At 42.0% G+C, this 24,697-nt stretch overlaps 1 protein-coding gene across 1 annotated transcript in view; it reads left to right on the forward strand.

Annotated features, from left to right (window-relative positions):
* The window catches only part of CACNA1B (calcium voltage-gated channel subunit alpha1 B), a 1,447,778-nt gene that overhangs the window by 653,519 nt on the left and 769,562 nt on the right, over positions 1-24,697 (forward strand). The window contains exon 7 of the mRNA XM_030207102.1: positions 13,652-13,755. Coding sequence (XP_030062962.1) covers positions 13,652-13,755 — 104 coding nt within the window. The remainder of the gene's footprint in view (positions 1-13,651; positions 13,756-24,697) is intronic.

Raw genomic sequence — 24,697 nt, forward strand, 5'->3', positions numbered from 1 at the left:
GGTGAGTACCTATTTTGTTATTATTGGAGCAATTTTGAAAGCTATTTATCATGACCACGTTTAGCACCACATGGAACACCAGGGACCCTGGACTCTTTTTCCCTTTGGGTTTTGCCCTCCAGTACTCAGAGGCTGCCAGGACTTACAGGATGAGCCGAAGTTTTCCCCATGGAGTCAGTATAATTCAAGTCACTAGGCAGTCATAAGAGTCTGAGGATGCACTGGGGGATAGCTCTAGAAAATGGTTGGACTGGACAATGCAGTACCAACAGCCAGGAACAAAATCAAATTGGTAGACAGGAAGATGATCAGAAAAAGGCACATGTCATGGGCAGGCAGAACAGGATCAGAGAAAAACAAGAGCCAAGATCAGCAACAGAAGAAAAGTTAAAGTAAGACACCCACAAACTCACACATGAAACCTAGCCAAGGGTTTAAATGGGTGCAAGAGACCAATAAGAGAAGATGCATTATTAGAGGACCAATCAGATGGAGCAAGACACATTAACAAGGTGTAGCTAAGGATAGCATAAAAGGCAGGAAGAAGCCAAAGCTCACTTGATTTGTGAGGCAGGTATTCTGAGGAAGTACATGACACCATTTCTGTGGGTTATACAAAAAAACCCATTTACCCACAGAAATGGGGGCTTAGGAAATTGACCACCCCAAATGTGGTCAAATTACTAGCATTGTTCACAGGCTGGATTACCCAATGTCATGTATATTTTTGATATTATAAGGCATCACATTGGCTGTCCCTGAAAAAATTATCTCCCTGGAAAGCAGGTGCAAATTGCTGTAGGTAATTTGGGGGGGGGGGGGGGCAAAAAGGCAAAATTACCTGAATAGTATAGCTTTTACTACTGGTGCAAACTCTGCAGGCAAAATGTGTGTGTGTGGTTGGGCAGTTGAATTATTGACCTCTCTGCACTATGAGTGTGTTCTAGGGGTTTAGTTGGAAACTATATGCACATGTATAAGTTTTAAAAATGTAGGTTCTTTTACATTACTACCCAACATTGCTTAAATAAACAAACAGCAGCAAACAACTGATATTTAAGCACAGTAGGATAATGTTTACTTATATTGCAAAAAATGGAGTACTCTGGGATGCGCTCAGGTATCCTTTGATAATATTGAAATATGTGGCTATAAAATGTTTCCATTTTTTTTTGAGAGGGCATGTCAAAGACTGAGAATGGGCATTCCTGTGCTGACCAGTCAGTGCATCTATATTAACATATGCTAACTGGTTATCACATAGATAACACAGAAACCTATACCACCTACAAAATGGGTATCGATAAGTGCTCAAATGATAATTTTTAAAAATGGCTGTGCACTGACAGCAACATTAGCACATGTCTATTAATACAAGAAAACAGAAAACAGTCATTTTTTACAGCTGCTATAAAAGTGGCCTTAGTATATGGGAAAGACCTGTGTAAAGGGTTTGCTAAGGCCTATTTGTACTACAGCTTAGTAAAAGATTCGCTTAGTTTGGGTAGAGCAGAGATAAAGTTGCAATGTATGAGTTATTCATATACTGAGCAAGTGTAAATGTTTAGATTTTGTTAATATAGGTTGGATTATTGCTTGGTTTATTACTGTACTAGTTAAAAAGACCCATTTCTGACACAAATGAAACGGGCGCTAGCAAGGTTTTCCTCGGAGTGTGTGTGTTTGTGAGAGAGTGTGCGTGAGAGATGGACTGTGTGTGTCATAGAGAGACAGAGACAGCATGTGTGTGTGTTTGTGAGAGAGAGAGTGTGTGAGAGACAGAGTGTCTGTGTGTGTGAGATTGTGTGTGTGTGACAGAGAGATAGAGTGTGATAGACAGGGAGTGTGTCAGAGAGAGTGTATGTGAGAGACAGTGAGTGAGTGTGAACCCCCACCCCCCCTCTCGCAAGGCCCCCCTCCCCATCCTACCTCTCTGGTATCAGGACCCCCTCCCCACCTCCCTCTCCCCTGTCCCGCCTCCAGCCATCCATGTCCAGCGACCCTCCTTTCCCCCTGCCCCCCCTGCAGCTACCCATGTCCAGTGACCCTCCCCTCCCCCCTTCAGCTACCCATGTCCAGCACCCCCCCCCCCCATCGCCACCCGCAGCTGCCAGTGGTAACGCTGTCTGGCCGTTGCTGCTTCTCCTGTTGAGCAGCAGTGCGCCACTCCCTGCCACTTCGGAACAAGTGGCAGGGAGCAGCGCATCAAAAAACTACAAGCGCGGCACCATAGAACCCCCCCCCCCCCCCCCCGGTGCATCACCCAATTCCCCCTGGCACATCAAACACCCCTCCCCCCACCCGAAGCACATCAACACCCCCCCAACCCGGGCGCATCAAACCCCATCGCCACCCGCAGTTGCCAGTAGTAACGCTGTCCGGCTGCTACTGCTTCTCCTGTTGAGCAGCAGCGGCCGCTACAAAAAGAAAAGAAGCAATAAATGTTTTTATACCCAGCCCAAATCATTCGGAAATGCCCGAGTCTTACAATGCAGTCTCTACAGCCGCTCCTCCTCTCGCCTGTCACGTCACTGCACTCCTCTGGGGTCTTACTCCAGGGGCAGTGACATGGAGACAAGAGGAGGAGCGGCTGCAGAGACTGTGTTGTAAGACTCTGGCATTTGCAAATGATTTGGGCTGGGTTTAAAAACATTTTTCGCTTCATTTCTTTTTGTAGCGGCCGCTGCTGCTTAACAGGAGAAGCAGTAGCGGCCGGACAGCGTTACTACTGGCATCTGCGGGTAGCGATGGGGTTTGATGCACCGGGGGGGGGGGGGGGGTTGATGTGCTTTGGGTGGGGGGAGGGGGTGTTTGATGTGCCGGGGGATTGGGTGATGCGCCGGGGGGGTTCTATGGTGCCACGCTTGTAGTTTTTTGATGCGCCACTCCCTGTCACTTGTTCCGAAGTGGCAGGGAGTGGCGCACTGACAGCTGATTCCCAGGCAGGGGGAGGAGTAGAGAAACACGCGGAGGGAATCAGCTGTGAGTGACATCATCCTGGCTATGGAGCATAGCTCAGCAACTCCAGGAGCCACGGACTCAGGCAGTCCCACATTAGAACGTTGGTGGTGAGAATTATTATATAGGATTGTCAATATTGTAATGTGTAGTTTGATTGTATGCCATTTCTGATTTTTTAAACTACCTTAGGGGCCCTTTTACTAAGCCGCCTAAGCGTCTACGTATGCCCAGTGCGTACCAAAATGAAGTTACTGCCCGACTACCACGTGGCTTTTGCAGTCATTTCATTTTTGGCGTGCGTCCGATACACGCATCTGAAAAATATTTTTTATTTTCGGGCATGCGTAATGGACGCTCGCCAAGTGGCATTTGTCGTGAGTAGGTCATTACCACCTGGTTACCACATGAGTCTTTACTGCTAGGTCAATGGCTGGCGATAAGGTCTCAGACCCAAAATGAACACATGGCAATTTTGATTTTGCCACACGTCCATTTTCGGCAAAAAAGGGCCTTTTTTACAGTTGTGTTAAAAAATGGATCAGTGCATGCCCATAGCCATTCTTATTGACATATCTGTTAGGGTGTATTTATTTAGATGAGGACAGTGTAAATGTATTTTGACAGGAGCTTCCATGGATAGTTCCCACATGTTGCAAAAATCACTTGTTGTGCCAAGAAAACTATATTGGTTTGCATTGCCTCTGTACCTAAGCCAGTGCTGTAACATGTCAGTTGAAAAATAGGGTTTGCTTTGTGGTATCCCAAGGGAAGCAATATGTGATTAAATTAACCGAGTAAATATTAATTACTAAATTCTCATAACCTGCTGATGGAAACTTTCCATGCTGTTGCTGACATCTGAATTTACAGTAACAATACCTCCTTAACAATAAGACTCATCTCAAATTACCTCCATTTATTAATTGCATACTCTTTATATTAATTTTTAACACTTTTTCAATATTATGTGGTTATTAAATATTCTAGCATAATATTCTACTAATCATGTAGCTCTTTGAAAAAATACTGGAATCTGTGTTAGCATAAACCGTGTGGTAGCTCATGAGTTTTGAGACCTCATAGACATTGTCAGATGAATATATAATTAATTTCCTTGACTTGATAACCAGACAGTTCAATCATGGGAAAGTACTAAAGGGTCCTTTTACTAAGCTGCACTAAAAAGTGGCTGGCGCCGTTGTCTGCACATAGGTTTTCAGTGCGCTGTGGCCACTTTTAGCATGGTGGTAAAATGGCCATATTTCCAAATTTTTCTTTAATGGCCACGTGCTAATTTCTCAATTCCTGCGTGGCCATTATTGAAGGAGCCCTTACCTGTTCTGTTGGCACTAAGAGCTCCCATGCTAACCCCGCAGTAATTGGGCAGCATGTGGCAACGTGCTCATGCTACTTGATTAATGCAGGGCATGCTGACTCTCCACCTATAGTCAAGCCTCCCGTACTGAAAAATAAAAAATATTTTTCAGCACAGGATTAACACGAGCTGATGGGCACACTACCGCAGGCGCCTTATTTGACATGTATGTTTGCTTTATCCTAAATGGTGATTTACTGTTATTATTTTGAAAGTTTCTGTTTTTATCTCACCCAGAATGTAAACTGCACTTAACCCTGGAAAGGGGGTATTAGCGATATACAAGAATTGATTTGAATTAAAAGTATTGGCTGTTACTTCTTTTTGAAAGCTCAGTGGAACTTGTTTGAACTGTAACATAAGGAGATAAATATGGATCTCACAAAATATTGCCACGGTACATGCTGTAATAACTAACACCAGGGCGTCCTCCTCTGTCCTAGGGATAGAGGTTTCACCCTCTTCTCTGGGAAGTCTCCAACACCTTTTAGAACTGCCCCCGATGTGACACAAATTAAGACAGGTCGGTAAGATGCATGTTCTTTAATAAGTTTAAATTAAATAGTGTACAGCATAAACTTCATCAACAAGGTACATTCCATTCATTCTTGAGGGTTTCCTGCAATCTCATACTTAAAGCATCTGCTCAAGCTTGCTCCAATTTATAGTCCAGATTTTCCCATTGGGCCAATACAGCATAACTCTAAGCACACTTTGCTTGTAAATAAGCAATCAAAGAAAACTTTTATTCATATTATTTACAACAAGGATTAAATCCCATTCCTTTCCAACAATCCAAGTAGCTATGTGTTAGCCCTTGTTAACTGACTGTCCCCCATTCAGCTACTTTAACTAGGATTTAAATACCATTTCTTTTCCCCCTTTAAATTACTGCAGGGGTTTAGCTTTTCCACTAGCCCTCCCCCACTTTGCTACCATGTAATCAGAACAAACATCACTCTTTCAGCACTTGGAATAGCTATGGGGGGGAGGGGGGTTCTGCTTTTCCCGATAGCCCTCCCCCCACTATGCTAACAGAACTGTGATCTTGTCCCCAAAGGCTTCCATATTTATTTATTTATTACATTTGTACCCCGCGCTTTCCCACACATGGCAGGCTCAATGCGGCTTACATAGTAACAATAGGAAAATTTACAATGTCGTAAAAAAGAATATACAATTTGTAGTAAACACAATATTAATGGGGTTAACAGATAAGTAAATTGAACATAGATGCTGCCCAGGCCTTACAGAGATGACAATACAATGTAATATCTATGATAGACACTACCCCCATTTCAGATGCAGGGGTCCAGATCCATTATGATGATGATATGAAGCACTGGTTTACATCCTCCACTACGAACTCTAGAGTGCAGGTAGCTGACAGCCTGCTTCCCACCAAACTTTCTGCATCAGCGCAAAATCAGCTACTCCAAAGGTAATGGAACAGAAGGAAGAATGGCAGACTGGAAGTCTTCATTTTACCAGTCGACTAGCAACCCAATGCTTGGACTGCGGCCTGTACGCAATTGCGAATGCGATTGAATTTTTAGAAGAGAATGGAAATCCCCTTGCCAGTGCCATAGCGAGGGTGGCTGACACCCGGGGTGGGTCGATGCTGCACACCCCTCCCCCCGGGACGCATTCTTACTAGCATAGGGGAGCGGGCGGGAGGGCCGATCCGCCCCGACTGCACGTCGCTGGGAGCTGCGTCGGCTCCGCTGGTTCCCTGCCCTGTCTGCCCTGGAACAGGAAGTAACCTGTTCCGGGGCAGAGGGAGCAGAGAACCAGCGGAGCCGACACCCCCCCAGCGGCGTGCACTCGGGGCGGACCGCCCCACCGCCCCCTTCCTACGCCACTGCCCCTTGCCAAGTATGACAACAGACTTATGCATCGTCATCTTATTTCATGTCTAGAGAATCGAGTACTCGAATCGTTCCTGAAGTGCGCCCCCAAAAGACGTGTCACTAGGACAGCAGAAAGGAAAATATTAATTTAGAAAATTTTAATTAAAGGTTCATATTATCTATAGTGCAAACAAATAGAAGAGGTCCTTTTATTTCCTAGGCTCTGAGCAGTACCGGTGTATATGCTTTTGAAATTTATTAATTGCTTTACCTTTCTGCAGTATATTAAAATAAGAAGCAATTTAAAAAATTCCCAAATTTTATAAATATCAGCAGCTAAGGGTCATTATGCACTGAAATCTATTAGCTTTCCTGGCCTGTGTCTGTGGTCACCAGTTAGGAACAAAAGGCCTGATATTCAGCCGGCGGCAATCAGGGTTTTGTTGATCTATGCTGGTATTAAACCTGTAGATTCAATGCCAAGCCACGTCTGAGCACCGACATTGAATTTCTGGGTTTGTGGAGCTGGTTAATACATAGCCTATTCTGTACGATATTCAGTTCTTAACCGGCTATGGGGAACTGCATAAAGTCAGTAACATAATAACATTTATTTATTTATTTATTGGGATTTATTAACCTCCTTTATGATGAGATTCACCCAAGGCGATGTGCGAAGGTACAGTTTAACAGCAAACTTACAATTTTGTTAATAGCATAACAATAGTAAAATGTACAAGTATACACATAAATACAGTGAAAGAGGAAAACTTGAAAACAGCAAATTGAAACCTAATAAGACTCCAATGAAAAAGGATAAAAATATACACATTTAACAACACTGAAATTCAAATAACAGAGACATCATACGATGAAAGCATAATAGTGATGGCGTATCTAATAAGCACACAATTAGAACATTCAAATAACATTGCTACGATGCTAATGCTTTTCTACAATACAGCTTACCATATAGCTGGGGGGCTAAATGCAGAAATATAGATGGGGACAAGATGCATGGTACAGAGTCAGTTGGAATAAATGGGTGGCTAAACTAAACATAGTAGATGATGGCAGATAAAGACCTGTGCCCTCCATCCAGTTTGCCCAACAAGATAAACTCATAGCATAAGGTATGATATGATACTTCATATCTATACCTGATCTGGATTTGTCCTTGCCATTGTTGACTTTGTAAGTAACATACTGTGTACTGTTATGTGACTATTTTACTGGTGTCATTGTTTATTGCCTAAGTCTAGGTTATAATTGCAGTAAATTGCTTTGGGAGAATTCCTTCAAAAGGCAGTAAATGAATCAAAATAGACCCCTCTCACTTTAATCTCATCATCAAGGAGAGCAAACAGAATGAACCATCTGGGAATTTAACCCCAAGGAGCTCCATGAATTAGGCTAAGTGGGACTTGAACCCACAATCCCTGACTTGTCTTCAATCTCACAGAAACTATATCATCTCTATAGATCTTAATCCTTAAGAGGTCCTACCAGGATTTCTCTGAGCTCCCTCAGTATCCTCAGATGTATCCATCACCGCAGGTTGATGACTACCGGGGTAAATCAAGATGCTCTAAAGGTCTGCCTTTTACTGCAACTTGTTAATTTCCCCCCTTAACACCCACTCTGACATAGGTGTTAAATTTTTGATTTGTGGAGGTATCCATTAAATACTGTGTGGGTATGTGGCGTGCTAATTTGAAGCCCCATTTTAAACATACATGCTAGGGCCTTAGTGCACTGCATGCAATTCAGCGTGCATGGTACAACTTAGTTCATAGGCCCTAATGTGTAGAGGTCTGTTGGACAAAACGTTTTGTTTTTCCCTGTTGTTTATGAGGTCTTTCATTTTCTTTCCTTTTTTTAATTTGTTTTCATTTTAGTGCAGTGTTACCGATAGTGTGCACTGTCATTTCAGGGAAAGTGTCATAGCAAACAAATGTATTTCTCTTTGAACATGTCAGCACACACCAGTGATCCTGAATAAACTTTCCAAACAGCATATAGGTGGGTACTGAAGTTCCTCTCTACTAAGACAGCTGTGAAAATTTGGTGTATTTTGCTATTGATGTAGTAGATCTGATTTTTATGAGTACTGGAACTTGGGAATAGACTTGAAGGAGACTCTTTATTTGAGAGAAGAACCTTTTCTTTCAGGACTCAAGTGTATCTGAAGAAATATGCCAGAGTGTTAGAGGCAACAATGAAAAGAATGTGCTTCTTGCAGGGGTATAGCCAGACCTGACATTTGTTGGGGTTTTTTTTTTGGGGGGGGGGGGGGCAGAATTAACATGGGGGGGCACTAGGCATATAGGTGTGAGTAGTGCTTGGTATACTCCTAAATAATGACAGTAAACAATGAGGCAGTCCATGTAAAAAAACAATGTCTTTATTTGTAGATTAACAGCTCCCAGGTATTCAACATAAGATGCCCGACATGGCCACATTTCACCAATATAAAAATGGTTGTGTCAGGGGCAATAGGTCGCCAGCTGATATAAAACTTCAAAATATACCAGGCTGATATGGTTGTAAAAACAAGACTACGATAAGTCTCTCTCAGAATGATTTACACAGAGTCAGATGTTAACCTTACTTGTTAGTTCTGTTCAGGATGACAAAAGATAAAATGAATAAGATAAAAATTTGAAAATATTAACAAAAAAAGCCATTTAAAATTTTATATAATGACTAGGAAAAAAAGGCCCGTTTCTGACAGAAATGAAACGGGTGCTAGCAAGGTTTTCCTCGGAAGGTGTGTGTTTTACAGAGTGTGTGTGAGAGTGAGTGTGTGATACAGAAAGTGAATGTGTGAGTGTGTGTGACAGAGCGAGAGTGAATGTGTGAGTGTGTATGACAGAGAGAGTGAGACTGTGTGTGAGAGTGTGTGTGTGAGAATGAGAGTGTGTGCCAGGGGCCCCCTCCCTCCCAGTTTCAGGGTCCGCCCCCCCTGCAAGGTCCAGTGTCCGCTCTCCCTCCCTCCAACCCACCCAGTTCCAGGGTCATCTCCCCCCCTCTCCTCCAGTTTCATGGTCCCCCCTCCCTCCCTCCATCCCAGTTTCTGGGTCCGCCTGGCCCCCCTCTAAGTTCCAGGGTCGGCCCCCCTCCAAGTTCCAGGGTCGGCCCCCCTCCAAGTTCCAGTGTCCGCTGGTCTTCCCTTCCACCCTGTTCCAGGGTTGTTTCCCCCCCACTCCCTCCCAGTTTCTGGGTCCCCCCTCCCTCCATCCCAGTTTCTGTGTCCGTCTGGCCCCCTCCAAGTTAGTTCCAGCGTTTTTGCCCCCCTCTCTCCCTCCCTCCCTCCCTGTTCTAGGGTAATTGCCCCCTCTCTTTCCCTCCCCTCCAGCCACCCACCTGCAATGTGGTGAAGCTGACTCCATGGCTGAAGTGAAGGGTTTTTTTTTCTTCATGTTCGTCGCTCTGTCACCATCTCTGTCGGCCCCGCCCTCTTGCCTCTGATAGGTCCGCCGCCCTCGACGTCAAAACGTGATGACGTTGAGGGCAGCGAGGACGGGGCCTACAGAGATGGTGACAAAGCGATGAACCTAACGATCCTAACGAACCCTTCACTTGAAGCCATGGAGTCAGCTTCAGAACGTTGAAGGTGCCTTTTATTATAGTAGAGATATAATGGGTTTTTGGAGGTTTTTTGGGTGAGCCTATGATTGATCTCAGCCGATCTAAGGAATGTTGCAGTGCAGTTCTTTTTGAACAATTTCTTGGTGGTGGCACCAACTAAGGCCTCCACCCACAAGGTATTTATTGTTGACTTCAGTTTCCTGGACATGTCAACAGGAGGGGTCTAGATCACAATTTGTTGAAATTAAATGAAAGCTGCATTTTCAATATGGCAATACCAGAGCCCAGCTAAGGAACAGGTTATGTTGAGTTAGCCTTCACTGGACCAAACTTGATTTCCTTGTGCCATCACAGTCCAGTTGGATAGGCAGTGTCTGAAAAGGTGGAGGATAAAGGATTTTCTTTTTTACATCTATATCCCACATTATCCCAAGCAAACTCGGGTTGAATGTGGCTTACATTTGAAAATACAGCGAGACAGAATAATAGAATTTGGTTATATCTTGCTGCCTTCACTGCTGCCCTTCTTCGATTTTCCGTGCCGCCAGCAGTGTCATTGAGGTAAACACTGTTGCAGCATCCTGCCTATGTGGGACAGGAAATTGTATCACATGGAAAGCCTGTAAAATTGAAGGACAGCAGTGCAGAGAGTGGGACAGCAGTGCAAGGTGCAGTGAAGAACAGCAGTGCAGGGAGCAGGAGGGCAGCCAGTAGTGCGTAAAACACAGGCACTTGACTGGCCACCAGGGTTGAGGGGGCCTGAGGCTGGAATTGGGGAGGCACACAATTTAATTTCTTAATGAGCCAATTAGTGCTGATAATTTATTTATTATCTCATTTGTACCCCACAGTTTCCCAACAGTGTCAGGCTCAGTGTGGCTTACAATGCACCACAGAGGCAGGCGCCAATGCAGTAAAATGAAGCTAATACAACAAACCTACAAGAGATAATGGGGAAGAATAGGAATGGATGGAAGGAGAAGGGAAGTTTTGAGAGAAGAGGGAAGGGGGATATGTCCAAATGTCTCTAGATCGGTGTGCTTCCAGCAGTGGAGTCACTGGAAGAGTCCGCAGGGTAGGCACTTCTGAATAACATGGTCTTCATGATCTGTGATGGTTTTGATGGTCCTCGGTAAAGAATTCCAAAACTGAGTGCTTATGAAAGAGAAGGGGGTAGCATATGTGGAGTTGTACTTGATTCCATTGCAGTTCAGATAGTGGAGGGTAAGATATGAACGGGAGAGCCGGAACGTATTCTGAAGCGGTAGGGAGATGAGATCTATCATATAGCCAGGTACTTCTCCATAAAGGATTTGGTGAACTAGAGAGCAGAGTTTAAAGGTGATACGATCTTTGACAGGGAGCCAATGTAGTTTCTTTCGAAGGGGCGTGGTAGCAGGGCCGTGCCTAAGGTCTCTGGTGCCCCCCTGCAGACTATCAGTTGCCCCCCCCCCCCCATGTGGCACAAGATGCAAAGGAAATAGGAGCTGAAAGATGGAGTGCATCTTTGTGGGATTGCTGAACAAATAGAGGGTTTACAACCACTTAGCTTTTTGTGCTTTCATGTCCACGAAATTAGTAATTAAATCTTTGATATCTAACTGGGCACATATATCATTCTCAATAGCAATCATGGCAAGGCTTACAAGCTTACCGTCTCCTGTTCTTGATCTAACCTCCTTGTCTGCCACTAACACAAGCAGAATGGCACAATTAAACCTCCCTCCGCAGCTGTCATTGCAACATGGCTCAGCCCTGGACATAAAGCTGCAGCTTCCCGAGAGAACTATGTCAAGCTGCCTTAGTTGCTCTGCCCCATGCTCCTACTAATGGAGATGAGACTGGGAGCTAGGGTGGCATTATACATTAAGGGGCTCCAAAGACCATCTGCAGGATTTCTTAGCTTAAGCCAAACTCGGGCCACTTGTAACATGAAGGTCCAGGGTAATTGCCCCTATTTGCTACCTCCTAACGTTGCCCTGCTGGGAGAAGAGGGGAGCACCAGACAAGGAGCGTATACACGTTCACAGGTACACTCTGTCACCCCAGGCTACACAACAGCTACCAGTTGAGCCGGGCCCCCGTAAAAGCTTATTTTAAGGTGGAATGAAGAGGATCTACCTTTCACTCAGTCTCAAGGGCTACCTTGCAAGATGAGAAGAGTATTCACCAAAGGTGAAATCAGTGAACCAATTCAGTAATCCTATTTGTTGTTTCTTTACTAAGAAAGGGAAGTGCTAATAAACTTTATTTTTATTACATTTGAACCCCGCGCTTTCCCACTCATGGCAGGTTCAATGCGGCTTACATATTATATACAGGTACTTATTTGTACCTGGGGCAATGGAGGGTTAAGTGACTTGCCCAGAGTCACAAGGAGATCCAAAAGAGGGCAGATATCCAAGCTGTCAGCTTGGCGTTCCCTGTTACTTGGCTCTTTTCCTGCCAGTGTGAGAGAGCGTGTGACCTGAGGTGGCACTGGCAGCTGCAGGAGCGCCCTCACTGCCTGCCTTGCTTTCCCCTTCCTCTTCCTTTTTTTCAGAAACAGAACAGGCTGTTAACCGGTTTAGACTGGAATTATCACATTTTAAAAGACAAGGAATCGTCTAGTTTTTTTCCATTTGCAGATGATTCTTTGTCTTTTAAAATTTGATAACCCTTGACTTTTTTTACTTTATGGCTGCATTGTATATAAAATAAAAGGAGTTAACCCAGTCCACAATCCTAGGCATGTATGAAAATAATTTTAAACACTGTTGGTGCTACCACTCTTTCTGGCACCTCAGCACCAAGTTTCAAAAACTCTTCCTCAGGGCTGGTGCGATTGTTCCTAAAACTTCAATGTTGCAAGATAATCAGTTCATCAAAATAAACAGTACCCCCTCCCCCTGCAATGCACTGCAGCTTGACTAGAAATCGGAGAGAGGGGAAGGGCGAGAAGCGGTGTGCGCAGCGATCCGCAACCAATTTAAATTTACCTCCATCGTGGCAGCAGCTGCGCAGCGTAAGTGAAAGTGCTGCCGACGTCTTCAGCCTTCCCTTCGCGCTGGTTCGTTCCCTCAGTGTCCCACCCTCGCAAGGAAATGACGTCAGAAGAAGGCGGGACACAGGGAACGAACCAACCAGCGTGAAGGGAAGGGAAGGCTGAAGACGTCGGCAGTGCTTTCACTGACGCTGCTCAGCTGCTGCGACGTCAGAGGTAAATTTAAATAAAGTAAGCGGTGAGGGTAAGCATGGTGTGGCGGCGCCCTCCAGAGGTCGGCGCCCCCCTGCAGTGCTTACCCCGCTTACCGTGTTGGCACTGAGATATTTACACCAGGGTTCAGTTGGTATAAATCTTCATGTTCAAAACTGTGCACAGATCTCGGCACTATATGCTATTCCATAAATGGTGCCCAATTTGGATTGCTATTTATAGAGTAGTGATTACCACGCTTTCTTTTTTTTTTTGCTGCCCAAATTTGGGCACCATTTATAGAATTGAGTTCTATATAGGCTTTACAGTACAATGGTGAATTGTCTTTTTAAAAAAGACACATTTCATATGGGATTGACTTGATTTATCCAGGAAAACCTGTGTCTTTGTTAGATAAGCAATAACAGTAATATATATATATATATATATATATTTTTTTTTTTTTTTTTTTTGTGCAGTCTATTTGACATCAGATTAGGGAACCATGCACAGTGTTAAGCATATTTCTCAGCCTTTGTGGGCAGGAGATTGCCAGCAGCTACAGTGGTTCAACTGATGCCCTATGTTGCCAGTGAGGGCTGCATTCTGTTGCAGCTTTCCATGATAATATTAATGGTGATGTCTGGGTCTCCTGGAACTCATCACTTTTAACTCTTCTCTTTGTGTTTTGCTTTCCAGACAAATGATGCAGCAGGAAACACCTGGAACTGGCTTTATTTCATCCCGCTCATTATCATCGGCTCTTTCTTCATGCTCAACCTGGTGCTGGGTGTCCTGTCAGGGTAAGGCATGTCTCATTGAGTAGATGGATACTTTGGAGATTCAGAGTCTGGAAATGTTCATTTGTCAACTTAAAGATGACACATTTGGAGGTTCAATTGGGTTAATTCTTGAATATAGACCTTCAGGTATTTGGTCTGAGGTTCAGCCATACCTGTTGGAATATATAACAAAATATTCAGCCCTTTTTCCTTATGTGCTACTTACAGGTGATTTTAATTTGCATATAGAGGATAGTGGAGATGATACAGTTAGTTCTTTTTTTAGAGTTTTTTAATTCTTTACATTTTCAAATAAATATTTCTCAACCTACCCATGAAAAGGGATATTCATTAGATCTGATTATCGTTCATGGATTGTTTTCAATGTCTGCTGTTAATTAGTCAAACGTTTTATGGTCTGTTCACTTGTTAGGAAGTTTTACTTTATATCTTCCATACAAATTTAGAAATATTAAGAGTTGTAAAAAAAAGGTTAACCCTAAAAGGAAGGTTGAGCCAGAAAGGTTTGGTCATGTATGTTTCAAATTCTTGATCAGAATATTGTAGATGGGGGCTTGATGTTGCAGGAGTAGGATAGATTGGCTGTCGGTGCTTTAAATCAATTTCCTTTGCAAAAGGTTAGAAGTTCTCCAAGAATGAAAAAATCACCTTGGTTTTCTGAGGCTTTAAGAGATATGAGATGTGCCTGTAGAAGATTTGAGAGAGATTGGAGGAAATCATCTAATTTACGAAGAAAGGGGGAATAGAGATCTATGATAACAGCTTATAAATCGTCAGTTTCTGAGGACAAAAAGTCCTACCATCAACACTTGATGAATGGAAATTATTTAGATCAAAAGAGGCTATTCCAGATTTTTAGATTTCTAACAGTAACAGATTCTATAACACAATTATCTGATGATTTACAACCTTTCTGCAGAAGATTTGGCTATTTTTTTTTAGGAAGAAGGTAGAGTATATTAGATCAGCACTTATTTCCCCAGAGTTTGATTTTTATAAGGAGATGCAGACTAGGGTTACTGGTTGTGATACAGGAGTAAGTGTTGATCGGTCATGGTCGGATTTTCATCCTGTATCAATTGAAGAGGTACATAAAATATTACATAAATAGGATGATAAGTTTTGTTTAATTGATTGTCCTTCTTATTTGCTAAATTATATTCCTAAAGAATTGGAATGTTGGTTAACCTTTTTAGGGGTCCTTTTACAAATACGTGCTGAAAAATGGCCTGCAGTAGTATAGATGCATGTTTTGGGCGCGTGCAGAATCATTTTTCAGCGCACCTGTAAAAAATACCTTTTTTAAATTTTTGCCGAAAATGGACGTGCGGCAAAATGAAAATTGGCACGCACCCATTTTGGGTCTGAGGCCTTACCACCAGCCATTGACCTAGTGGTAAAGTCTCACACAGTCAAATGCCACTTGGCGCGCATCTGATATGCATGTCTGAAAATAAAAATTATTTTTCGGACGTGCATATTGAACACGCACCAAAAATGAAATTACCACAAGAGCCACACAGTAGCCAGGCAGTAACTCCATTTTGGCGTGCGTTGGGCATGCGTAGACGCTTACTCGGCTTAGTATAAGGGCCCCTTAGTAAATAGATTGCTTTCCTTTAGAAGTAATAAAAATAATTTTGACACCAATACCTAAATCTAGAGGATTAGATCAATCAAGGACAATTAATTTTCATCCAGTGGCTAATATTCCCTGGCAATCAAAGCTGTGGAAACAATTGTTGCAAATCAAACTTTGTCCTTTTGGGATTCCTATCAGGGTCTGCATAGTTCACAGTATGGTTTTTGCCCTATGCATAACACTGAGGGATTTATTTGTTACCATTGTGTCTAATGTTAGAAAACAATTGAGTCATAATATTCCATCTGTGCTCCTGCAGTTTAATATATCAAGGGCATTTGACACAATTGATCATATTCTTCTGTTAAACAAATTGAGTGAGTTTGGCCTCTCAGGGGCAGTTTTGAGTTGGTTTCAGGATTGTCTTAAAAACAGACAATATAGAGTTATTAAAAATGGAAAACTCTCTGATAGTTGGAGTCCTACTTATGGAGTACCTCAGAGTTCTCCGCTCTCACCTTTTCTGTTTAATATTTTTATGAGTTCTTTAGGGTTTGTTTTACAGTCATCCTTATTTTATGTTTGTTCATATGCTGACGATATATTTATTTTGGTTCCATTATCAGTTTTAGAACAGGACAGAGATTCTTTAATTTTTGTTTGTATTACTAAAACACAGCAGTGTGCTTCTCAGAAACTCAATGCTACAAAAACTAAATTGTTATATTTCAGTACCTCATTAGAAAGTATTCCAAAGAATTTACAACTTAATTCAGGAGATTGTATAAGATTTGAAACATATTCTAGAGTTTTAGGATTTATCCTAGATTCTAAACTTACGATGGAAACACAAGTAAAAGGATTCAGCAGAAGAATATTTTGTAAACTAAGGCAACTTACTGCTGTTGGTAAATAATTTTTTCCTGATCAATTTAGAAAGCTGGTTCAGGCGATAATTCTGCCACAACTAGACTACTGTAGTTCATTACAGTTGGATATTTCTCAAGTGTCCTGGTCACGTCTATAGCTCCTGCAAAATTGTGCTGCTAGGCTGATCTTTTGTTGCAAACAATTTGACAATGGAGCTCATTTTCAAAGCACTTAGACTTACAAAGTTTCATAGGTTCCTATGTAACTTCTGTAAGTCTAAGTGCTTTGAAAATATGCCTCTATGTGTCTCCATGTTTGAAGGAAATACATTGCTTCCCTGTTAAGGCCAGAGTAGAATTTAAAATGGCATGTCTTTTATATAAGATTGTCTATGGGTATTGCCCACTAGATCACATAGCTTTATTGAATTTTCTGAATATTTGATCGTTGACTCTATCACATTATCTTTTGGATTTAGGATTTTCTTCAGTCAATAGGATTCATTTTAAACGATATCATGACAGTATGTTTAGCTATTCTCCTGTAAAATTATGGAATAATCTATATATATAAAAGGCACCCAACGTTCCATTGAAGCCTCAAGCCGGAAACTTGAGGCGCCCAAGATATCCGGTTTGGCCTGCAGGCTGCAGTCAGTGTACCTATGCCCTCGCGTCAACACGCGATGACGCAGAGGGTGGGGCGGCGAAGACACAATGGACGACTTCCACACATTCTCTGAGAGCTGCTGGGAGAGCATACCGAACTTCACAAACTCGCAACCACGTCACTGAGGGACGGAGGGAGGGAGAGGAGAGGTGTGGAACTCGGAAGGGAGGCACGGAGGAGGTGTCTGGAACTCGGGAGGGAGGGACGGAGGGAGGACGGTGGGGGGGGGGATTATCCTGCTAGCGCCCGTTTCATTTTCCCCCGAAACAGGCATTTCTTACTAGTATTCCAATATATGTTAAGCACATGGGTTCTTATCAACTATTTAGACATTCTCTTAAGACTCATCTGTTTCTGAAATATTTGTAAATCTGTTTATTAGTTCTGAGCTTAGTGTTTCTGTAACCAGCTTTGATTTCAATTTTTGATTTAACGGGATATAAGAGCCTACCTAATCCCCACTATGCTCAACTGGAATGTACTTAACATCGAGCTTTCTTCTTTGCTGCACCTTTCCTCTGGAACTCTATGCCCCTTTCAATTTGTGCAGAATGATCGTTTAAAAGATTCAAAGCAATACTCAAAACATGGCTCTTTCAGCAAGCATTTAATCTCACATAAGGCGCTATCGATTTCCCACCCAGTTCCTGCAATATTCCCCTCTTCCTCTCTTCTTCCGCCCACTAATGTATGAGAGGCTGAATGATTGGGATCTTCGATCACTGTCCTATCCATTTTTGTAGTTCTTTTCTGTTTTCTCTTTGTTTTTAGAATTGTATACCACTGTGATCTGCAGGATAGTTAATGGCAGTATAAGAAACCCAAATAAACTGTAAACTATAAGAGCCGGGAATGAAATATAAAAGATTGATGGCTTTTAATATTTTGGAGGAGTTGAACACTGAGAAGAGTAAAAACAGTAACCTGAGTAAACTGCTTCTTGCATTGTAGACTTTTATCTGTTACTATTATTTTTCACCCCATTCAGGTCTCTTTTTTTCCATGTTTGGCCCAAAATCAGAAGTCAGTTGTACTCCTAGGGACTGCACATACTACATGAAATCATAAATGGTAAATGGAGCTCACTGTAAGGAAAGAGGCATTGCCAGTGATGTGCTGCAGAGATCAGTGCTTGGTCCTATTCTTTTTAACATTTTTAGAAGCAATATTGTGGAAGGTCTGACTGCTAAGTTTGCCTTTTTGCTGATGGTGTGAATAACATGAGGAGGGGTATAGCGAAGCTTGAAGAAAGGTCTAGAATTTGGCAGCTAAGATTTAATGTTAAAATATGCAGAGTCATGAATTTGGGCTGCAAAATCCCAAGGGAGCAATACAGTATTGGGGTTGAAGTACTTCAGTGCACAAAAGAAGAACAGGACTTGGAGTGACTGTAAATGGTGATCGTAAGGAGGTCAGATAGATGGAAAAGGTGACAGCAAAAGCCAGAAGAATGCTTGGGTGCACAGGGAGATGAATGGCAAGCAGGAAAAGGAGGTGATAGTGCTTCTGTAGAAGCCTCTGATGAAACCTCATTGAGAATACTGTGAACAATTCTTGATAGATTTGGTCCAGAGAGCGGCTACTAAAATTGGCAGTCTTTGTCATAAAGTGTATGGGGGCAGATTTAGGGCTCCTTTTGCTAGGCTGTGGTAAGTGTTAGCATACGCTTACCACAGCGCGAGACGTGCTGAGGCATCCTGCGGTAAAAGTCTAACGTGCATGTGCAAACCACACGCTAAAAATATTTTCCTTTAGTTTTCTCAGGGGGGAACTGGAGAAGGCGAAGAGTGGGTGTGCCAATGAGAGTCAGTTAGTGCAGCCACATTATTGCATGCTAACCGATTAGTGCAGGATTAGCACTTGAACCCTTAATGCCTAAGAAATAGATGGCAGTAAGGGCTTATGTGCTAATTTTTGGTAATGGCCATCCTCTAATGGCAACATTAGTGTATGCAATCCAGAAGGTCACTATAAATAATACAGCAGGTATCAATTCCAGAAAACACAGTAAACAGCTGCTGCTATAATAATTTCAACATATATTTATATAAAGAGGTATTTTATGGTACTTCACTGGGAGAAGAAACTCTACCTTTTCTCCTCATCGGTCTAATTTTTTAACAGTTGTGTAGAAATATTTATATATTCTTCATAAACAAGATATCTTGTTTATCAAGAATATATAAATATTTCTATACAATTGTTACAACATTAGTGCAAGGCCATTAATTTGGTAAATGGAAAAGCGGCCATTTTCTGGCTATGGATACAATAGTACTACTACTACTACTACTTAACATTTCTAGAGCGCTACTAGGGTTACGCAGCGCTGTACAGTTTAACAAAGAAGGACAGTCCCTGCTCAAAGGAGCTTACAATCTAAAGGATGAAATGTCAAGTTGGGGCAGTCTAGATTTCTTGAATAGTGGTATAGTGGTTAGGTGCCAAAGGCGACATTGAAGAGGTGGGTGTTGAGCAAGGATTTGAAGATGGGCAGGGAGGGGGCCCGTAGCATATGGGAAAAGGTAAGGGTAAGGGCTCTAAGGCAACACTTAATAAAAAGACCCCTTAAAGATCTCAGAATGTATACTTTGGAAGAAAAGTAGGAGATGTGATAGAGACATTTAAATACCTCCATGGCATAAATGCAGAGGAGACGAGTCTCTCTCAATTGAAAGGAAACTCTGGAATGAGGGGGCATAGGATGAAGGTGAAAGGGGATAGACTCAAGGGAAATCTAAGGAAATACTTCATTATGGGAAGGGTGATGAATGTATGGAACAGCTTCGCAGTGGAGGTGGTAGAGATGAAGACTGTATCTAAAGCCAAGAAAGTATGGGATTAGTAGACGGTATAGATAGGCAGATTGGATAGACCATATATAATATAATATTCTGCTGTCATTTTCTCTGTTTTTGTGCTTATAATTTGCAGAACAGAGAGAAGTCATATTTTTTATTCACTCTCACCCTACCAGACACAGTATGTCAATAAACCCCTTTCCTCTATCTTCCTCTAGGCAGAGTATCCAGATCCCTCTTCAAATGGGCAGGAATACCTTATTTATTTTTAGTAATTTGCCATTAACACAAGTTTGCTGTAGATCAGTGGTTCCCAAATCTGGTCTTGGAGGCACCCCAGCTGGTCAGGTTTCCAGAATATCCTCAATGAATATTCATGAGAGGGATTTGCATGCATTGAAGGCTGTACATGGAAATCTGTCTATCGTGGATATTCATTGTGGATATCCTGAAAACCTGACTGACTGGGGTGCCTCCAGGACCAGTTTTAGGAATCACTGCTCTAGATATAAGGTTCAATAGGCTAAAACTCTTTAGGAGAGATTGTGAAAGACTCAGATCACCCATTTCTAACACCCTTCAGCCTATGTTTACGTTTATTGAGTTATTTGTATACTGCCTTTCAACAAGCATTCCAAGCTCTTGTAAAGAAAACATTCTTTACAAGAGTGGAGGCATGGCCTAGTGGTTAGAGCACCAGTCTTGCAATCCCGAGATGGCCAGTTCAAATCCCACTGCTGCTCCTTGTGATCTTGGGCAAGTCACTTAACCCTCCATTGCCTCAGGTACAAACTTAGATTGTGAGCCCTCCCAGGAATGTAACTCACCTTGAGCTACTGTTGAAAAAGGTGTAAGCAAAATCTAAATAAAATAAATAATTCTATATGATGAGAAAACTAAGAAGGATTAGGAGTTAGTTTAATCAAGAAGCTTTTAAATTAGTTGTGCAGAGTTTTGTATTGCGTCAGATGGATTATCTGGGATGCTGCAAGTTTTTAATGAGAAAAATTCAGTCAATTCAAAATACGGTGGCCTGCCTTATTTTACTCGGCACATAAATTTGAAAGGGCCACTCCATTGTTGTTTAGGTTGAATTGGCTTCCGATAGAAGCCAGATTTCATTTTAAATTATGCACTTTTATGTTTAAGATACTTTATGGAGATGTACCTTCGTATCTGAAAGATCTCGAAAGCTTACTGTCACAGTCTAGGTATATTTTTTCAAGAAATTCTTTTCTCTTACAGTTTCCTAATCCATGTGGTATTTGTTCTAAACAGATTTTTTTTCAGCTACTTTTTCATATTTGATGGTTCACGTCTGGATATTTTTTTTATCCAGGATCAGAGTTATTCCTGATTATATAGCTTTTAGGAAGCAGTTGAAAATGTTTCTTTTTAATAAATACTTTCAATAGCATAGGGCTGATTATGTATTGTTGTTAGTGATGTTATATCTTATTGGCTTGTAACCTCTTCAGGTCTGTCTGAATTCTTTTGACTGATGTAATCCACACTGAACTTAAAGGTTGCTGCGGAATATAAGAATGTATCAGTATCTCATGAATTCGTATATGGTCCTCATCTTCATCACCTCTACTGGGTTGTTGTTCCATACGTCTATCACATGCTCTGCAAAGGAGTATTGTACCTCCTTAGACCATTCCTGATGCCATTTCCCTCACCCCCACCCTATGCTTCCTGTACAGCCCCCCCCCCCCCCCCAGCTAAAAGAGGCCTGCTCACTGCGCATCCCTGCGCACCCATGCCATGGAGGCATCCAAATGCTTGCAACATAACTCTCCACCCTTGCCTTCCCCTGAAAGTACACACACTGAGATCTTTGCCCCCATGCTCCATAACAAAGACCACCGACCATTTCATTAGCCACCCTCCAGACCAATTTCACCCTGTCTATATCTCCTTGTAGGTTTTCCACCCCTGATATATATGTATATTTAAGCACATTTATCCTTAAAAGGACTGGCTTAATTTGTGTATAGGCAAGCAAAATGCAATCTGTAGCCAGGCAGAAATTTAATTTCTAGTTCCTGATCTGCTTGTTCTTGGTTCTCTTGCTGAACTTCTTGGTGGAAAGCAGTCTTGTTGCTGATGCTGTCACATTTTCTTAGCTATTTCTGGCATCTGCTGCAGGCTATTTTTAAAGCGCAAATATGGCTACAGAATTCAGAAGTGTTCAATGTCTGAATATGGATTTGATTGCAAGTATGTTGCCAATTATTTAGAGTAAATTAGATGGTGGTATGAGTTGCATTCTGCATATTGATGAAAACCTATGTGATTGCTTGTCTATGAACCGGGTAATATTAAAATAACAAGAATTTGGTAAACCATGAAATGGATTGAAGGCTGTTCCCTAATATGAATACTCTGTTCACCATAGATCACACATGATAGAGCTTACAACAGCCTAGTGGTTACAGCAGAAGACTGATAACTAAGGAAGCTAGGGTTCAAATCCCACTGCTTCTCCTTGTGATTTGGTGAAAGCACTTAACCTTCCATTGCTTCAGGTACAAAATTAGATCATAAATCTTCCAGGGAAGGGCAGGAAAATATCTTAAACTGCTGAATCCAAATTCACTTAACCTTTCAAACTTCACATGGTGAGAAAATGTACACAAGTAAAAAGATTTTCAAGTTGTATTAATATCTTTAGAATTTTTTAAAGAACATTAACTGGTAGATGAATGCATAGTACTGGTATCTATAGTCTTGCCCTACAGTCCTCTGCTCTACCATCTAATTTTTCATAAACTACATTTCTCTTAGTTCAAGATTTTGACAAAAATCTACAAGATGTAAATATCAACAAAAGTAAGAAGGAGAGTTTACACGATGCTAGTTGGAGAGTGAGCAATATCATGTTTGAGTTCTTTGAGTACCCTTGGATATATATCATCTGGTCCAAGTGATTTACTACTCTTTAATTTGTCAATTTGGCTCTGTACATCTTCCAGTTTCACGGAGATTTCTTTCAGTTCCTCCGCATCATCATCCTTGAAAACCATTTCCAGTACAGGCAGTTCTCTTACATCTTCTCCTTAAAGACCAAAGCAAATAACTCATTCAGCTTCTCCACTATGGCCTTGTCCTCCCTAAATGCCCGTTTTGCTCCTGCTTGATCCAACTCCCACGGATTCCCTCACAGGCTTTCTGCTTCTGATGTACCTGAAAAAGTTGTTGTTCGTCCTCTGAAGCCTTACACTAGTTTATAGTGTGACCCTAAAATGAGTTTAATGCCTTTACTGTTATTTCCACTTTTAAGGATTTTTACTGCTGCAGTCCTCACTGCAAAGATATATGAGTAATGCATTGTTTGTAATGTAGTCTCACATGTAATGCAGTCACCCTTGCTTGCCTGTATAAAGTCTGTCACTATTGGTCTATCCTCCTGCAAAGACCTCCACTCTTTCTCAGCCAAGTTTGTTCTTTTGTCTATCTGTTATCATTTCCTGGTCATTCTTACTATCTCTGTCCTGAGAGGTCAGCTAGGTATGATCTTTCCCTCCAATCGAGGGCTGCCCTCTGAGACCACCCCTGTTACCTGATGGCAGGCTCTGTCCCTATTGGTCCCTTTTCCTCCTCCTCCCTGGCCCTGTGTGAGCCCCTTCTTGGCCTCTCCTCCTCTATCAGACATTCTCCATCTTGCTTCAGACAGCACTTGTCTTGCTAAACCCCTCATAATTAACTTGTTTTTTTTACCTCGTTAATTCTTTCTAATAAGATATTGCACATTCCAGCCACCCAGCTCTGAACTACCTGCATCTGTTTAACTATTTTCTCACCTCTACAATAAAGCTACCTTTCTTCAGATTTCTATCTTCAACCAATGATACAGCTCTCAGAATTATAGAGTTTCTGTTGCCTTGGAGCAATATTTCTGACTGTGAGTAAACTATCTATATTTATTCAATAAAGGAAATTTCAGAAAATAAAGAGGTTTCATGTGTGTGCTGGTGTGCCAAGGTTATACTTCAGGATATTAAGGCAAGTCTTAAGAGGCCTTGACAGTTGTAACTGTGAGTTTTAGCCTTCTCGGCAAGTTTCTCTTCATATTCTCTTTTAGCTCTCAAATAGATACCACTACCTTAGAGTTATTACAGTGCAGAAGGAGTTGTCATGAATATTTGGATGAGGAGTTGGAGCTTCTCTATAGGAAGACCACCCGGACATACTATGTTAAGTGGGGTAAAATAGATAAGATTCTGGCTGCGCAATTACAGCAGCGTGTGGCCCAAACTATTATCACTCAAATCCGAAATCTATCAAGGAAGCTGGTAACTTGTAAAGCTGATATTGAGAATCAATTTATTGACTTTTATCAGGCTTTATATTCTTCAGATTTGACCGCATCCGAAGTAGATATACATAATTATTTGCAAGATACTATTAAAGACGTGTTTTCAGAAGACCAAAGCACAATTTTGGAGGGTGTCATCACTGAGGGAGGAACTCCTTAAGGTCTAACAGGATCTACCCACGGGCAATTTCACTCGCAATTGGTTCCTCTCCTCTTTCCCAAGCAGTAATCACTATGTTAGCCAAACCTGGAAGGGACCCCATTCAATGTAGGTCATACCGACCCATTTCAGTCATAAACACAGATGCGAAATACTGGAAAAAATATTTGCTAATCGCTCAACAACTCTGTTACCCGATGTGATCCATAATGGATCGCCATGGAACAACTAGCAATGACACCTTGGGATATTAGTTCTATACCTTTCACTGATCTATCCTATACACATCCGCTATTGGCAGCTCAAGATATCCCATTGGCGACTTTACAAGTATGGAGGCAGGTGCAAGATATTGTAAGCTGTTACCTGAGGTATCTCCCTTGATGGCTGTGCAAACCACCTCCTTGTTCCCGCCGTGTCAGGACTGCGGATCTAGATTTAACTGGCTGTCAGAAAATGATTTGGCTAGAATTATTTATTTTATACACAAGGGATTGATCCTTATCAGAGCTCAAGTGTTGGACCGCTGCTCCTTGCCC

This window comes from Microcaecilia unicolor, chromosome 6 (genome assembly GCF_901765095.1).
Source record: "Microcaecilia unicolor chromosome 6, aMicUni1.1, whole genome shotgun sequence".
In the NCBI taxonomy this organism is placed as follows: Eukaryota; Metazoa; Chordata; class Amphibia; order Gymnophiona; family Siphonopidae; genus Microcaecilia; species Microcaecilia unicolor.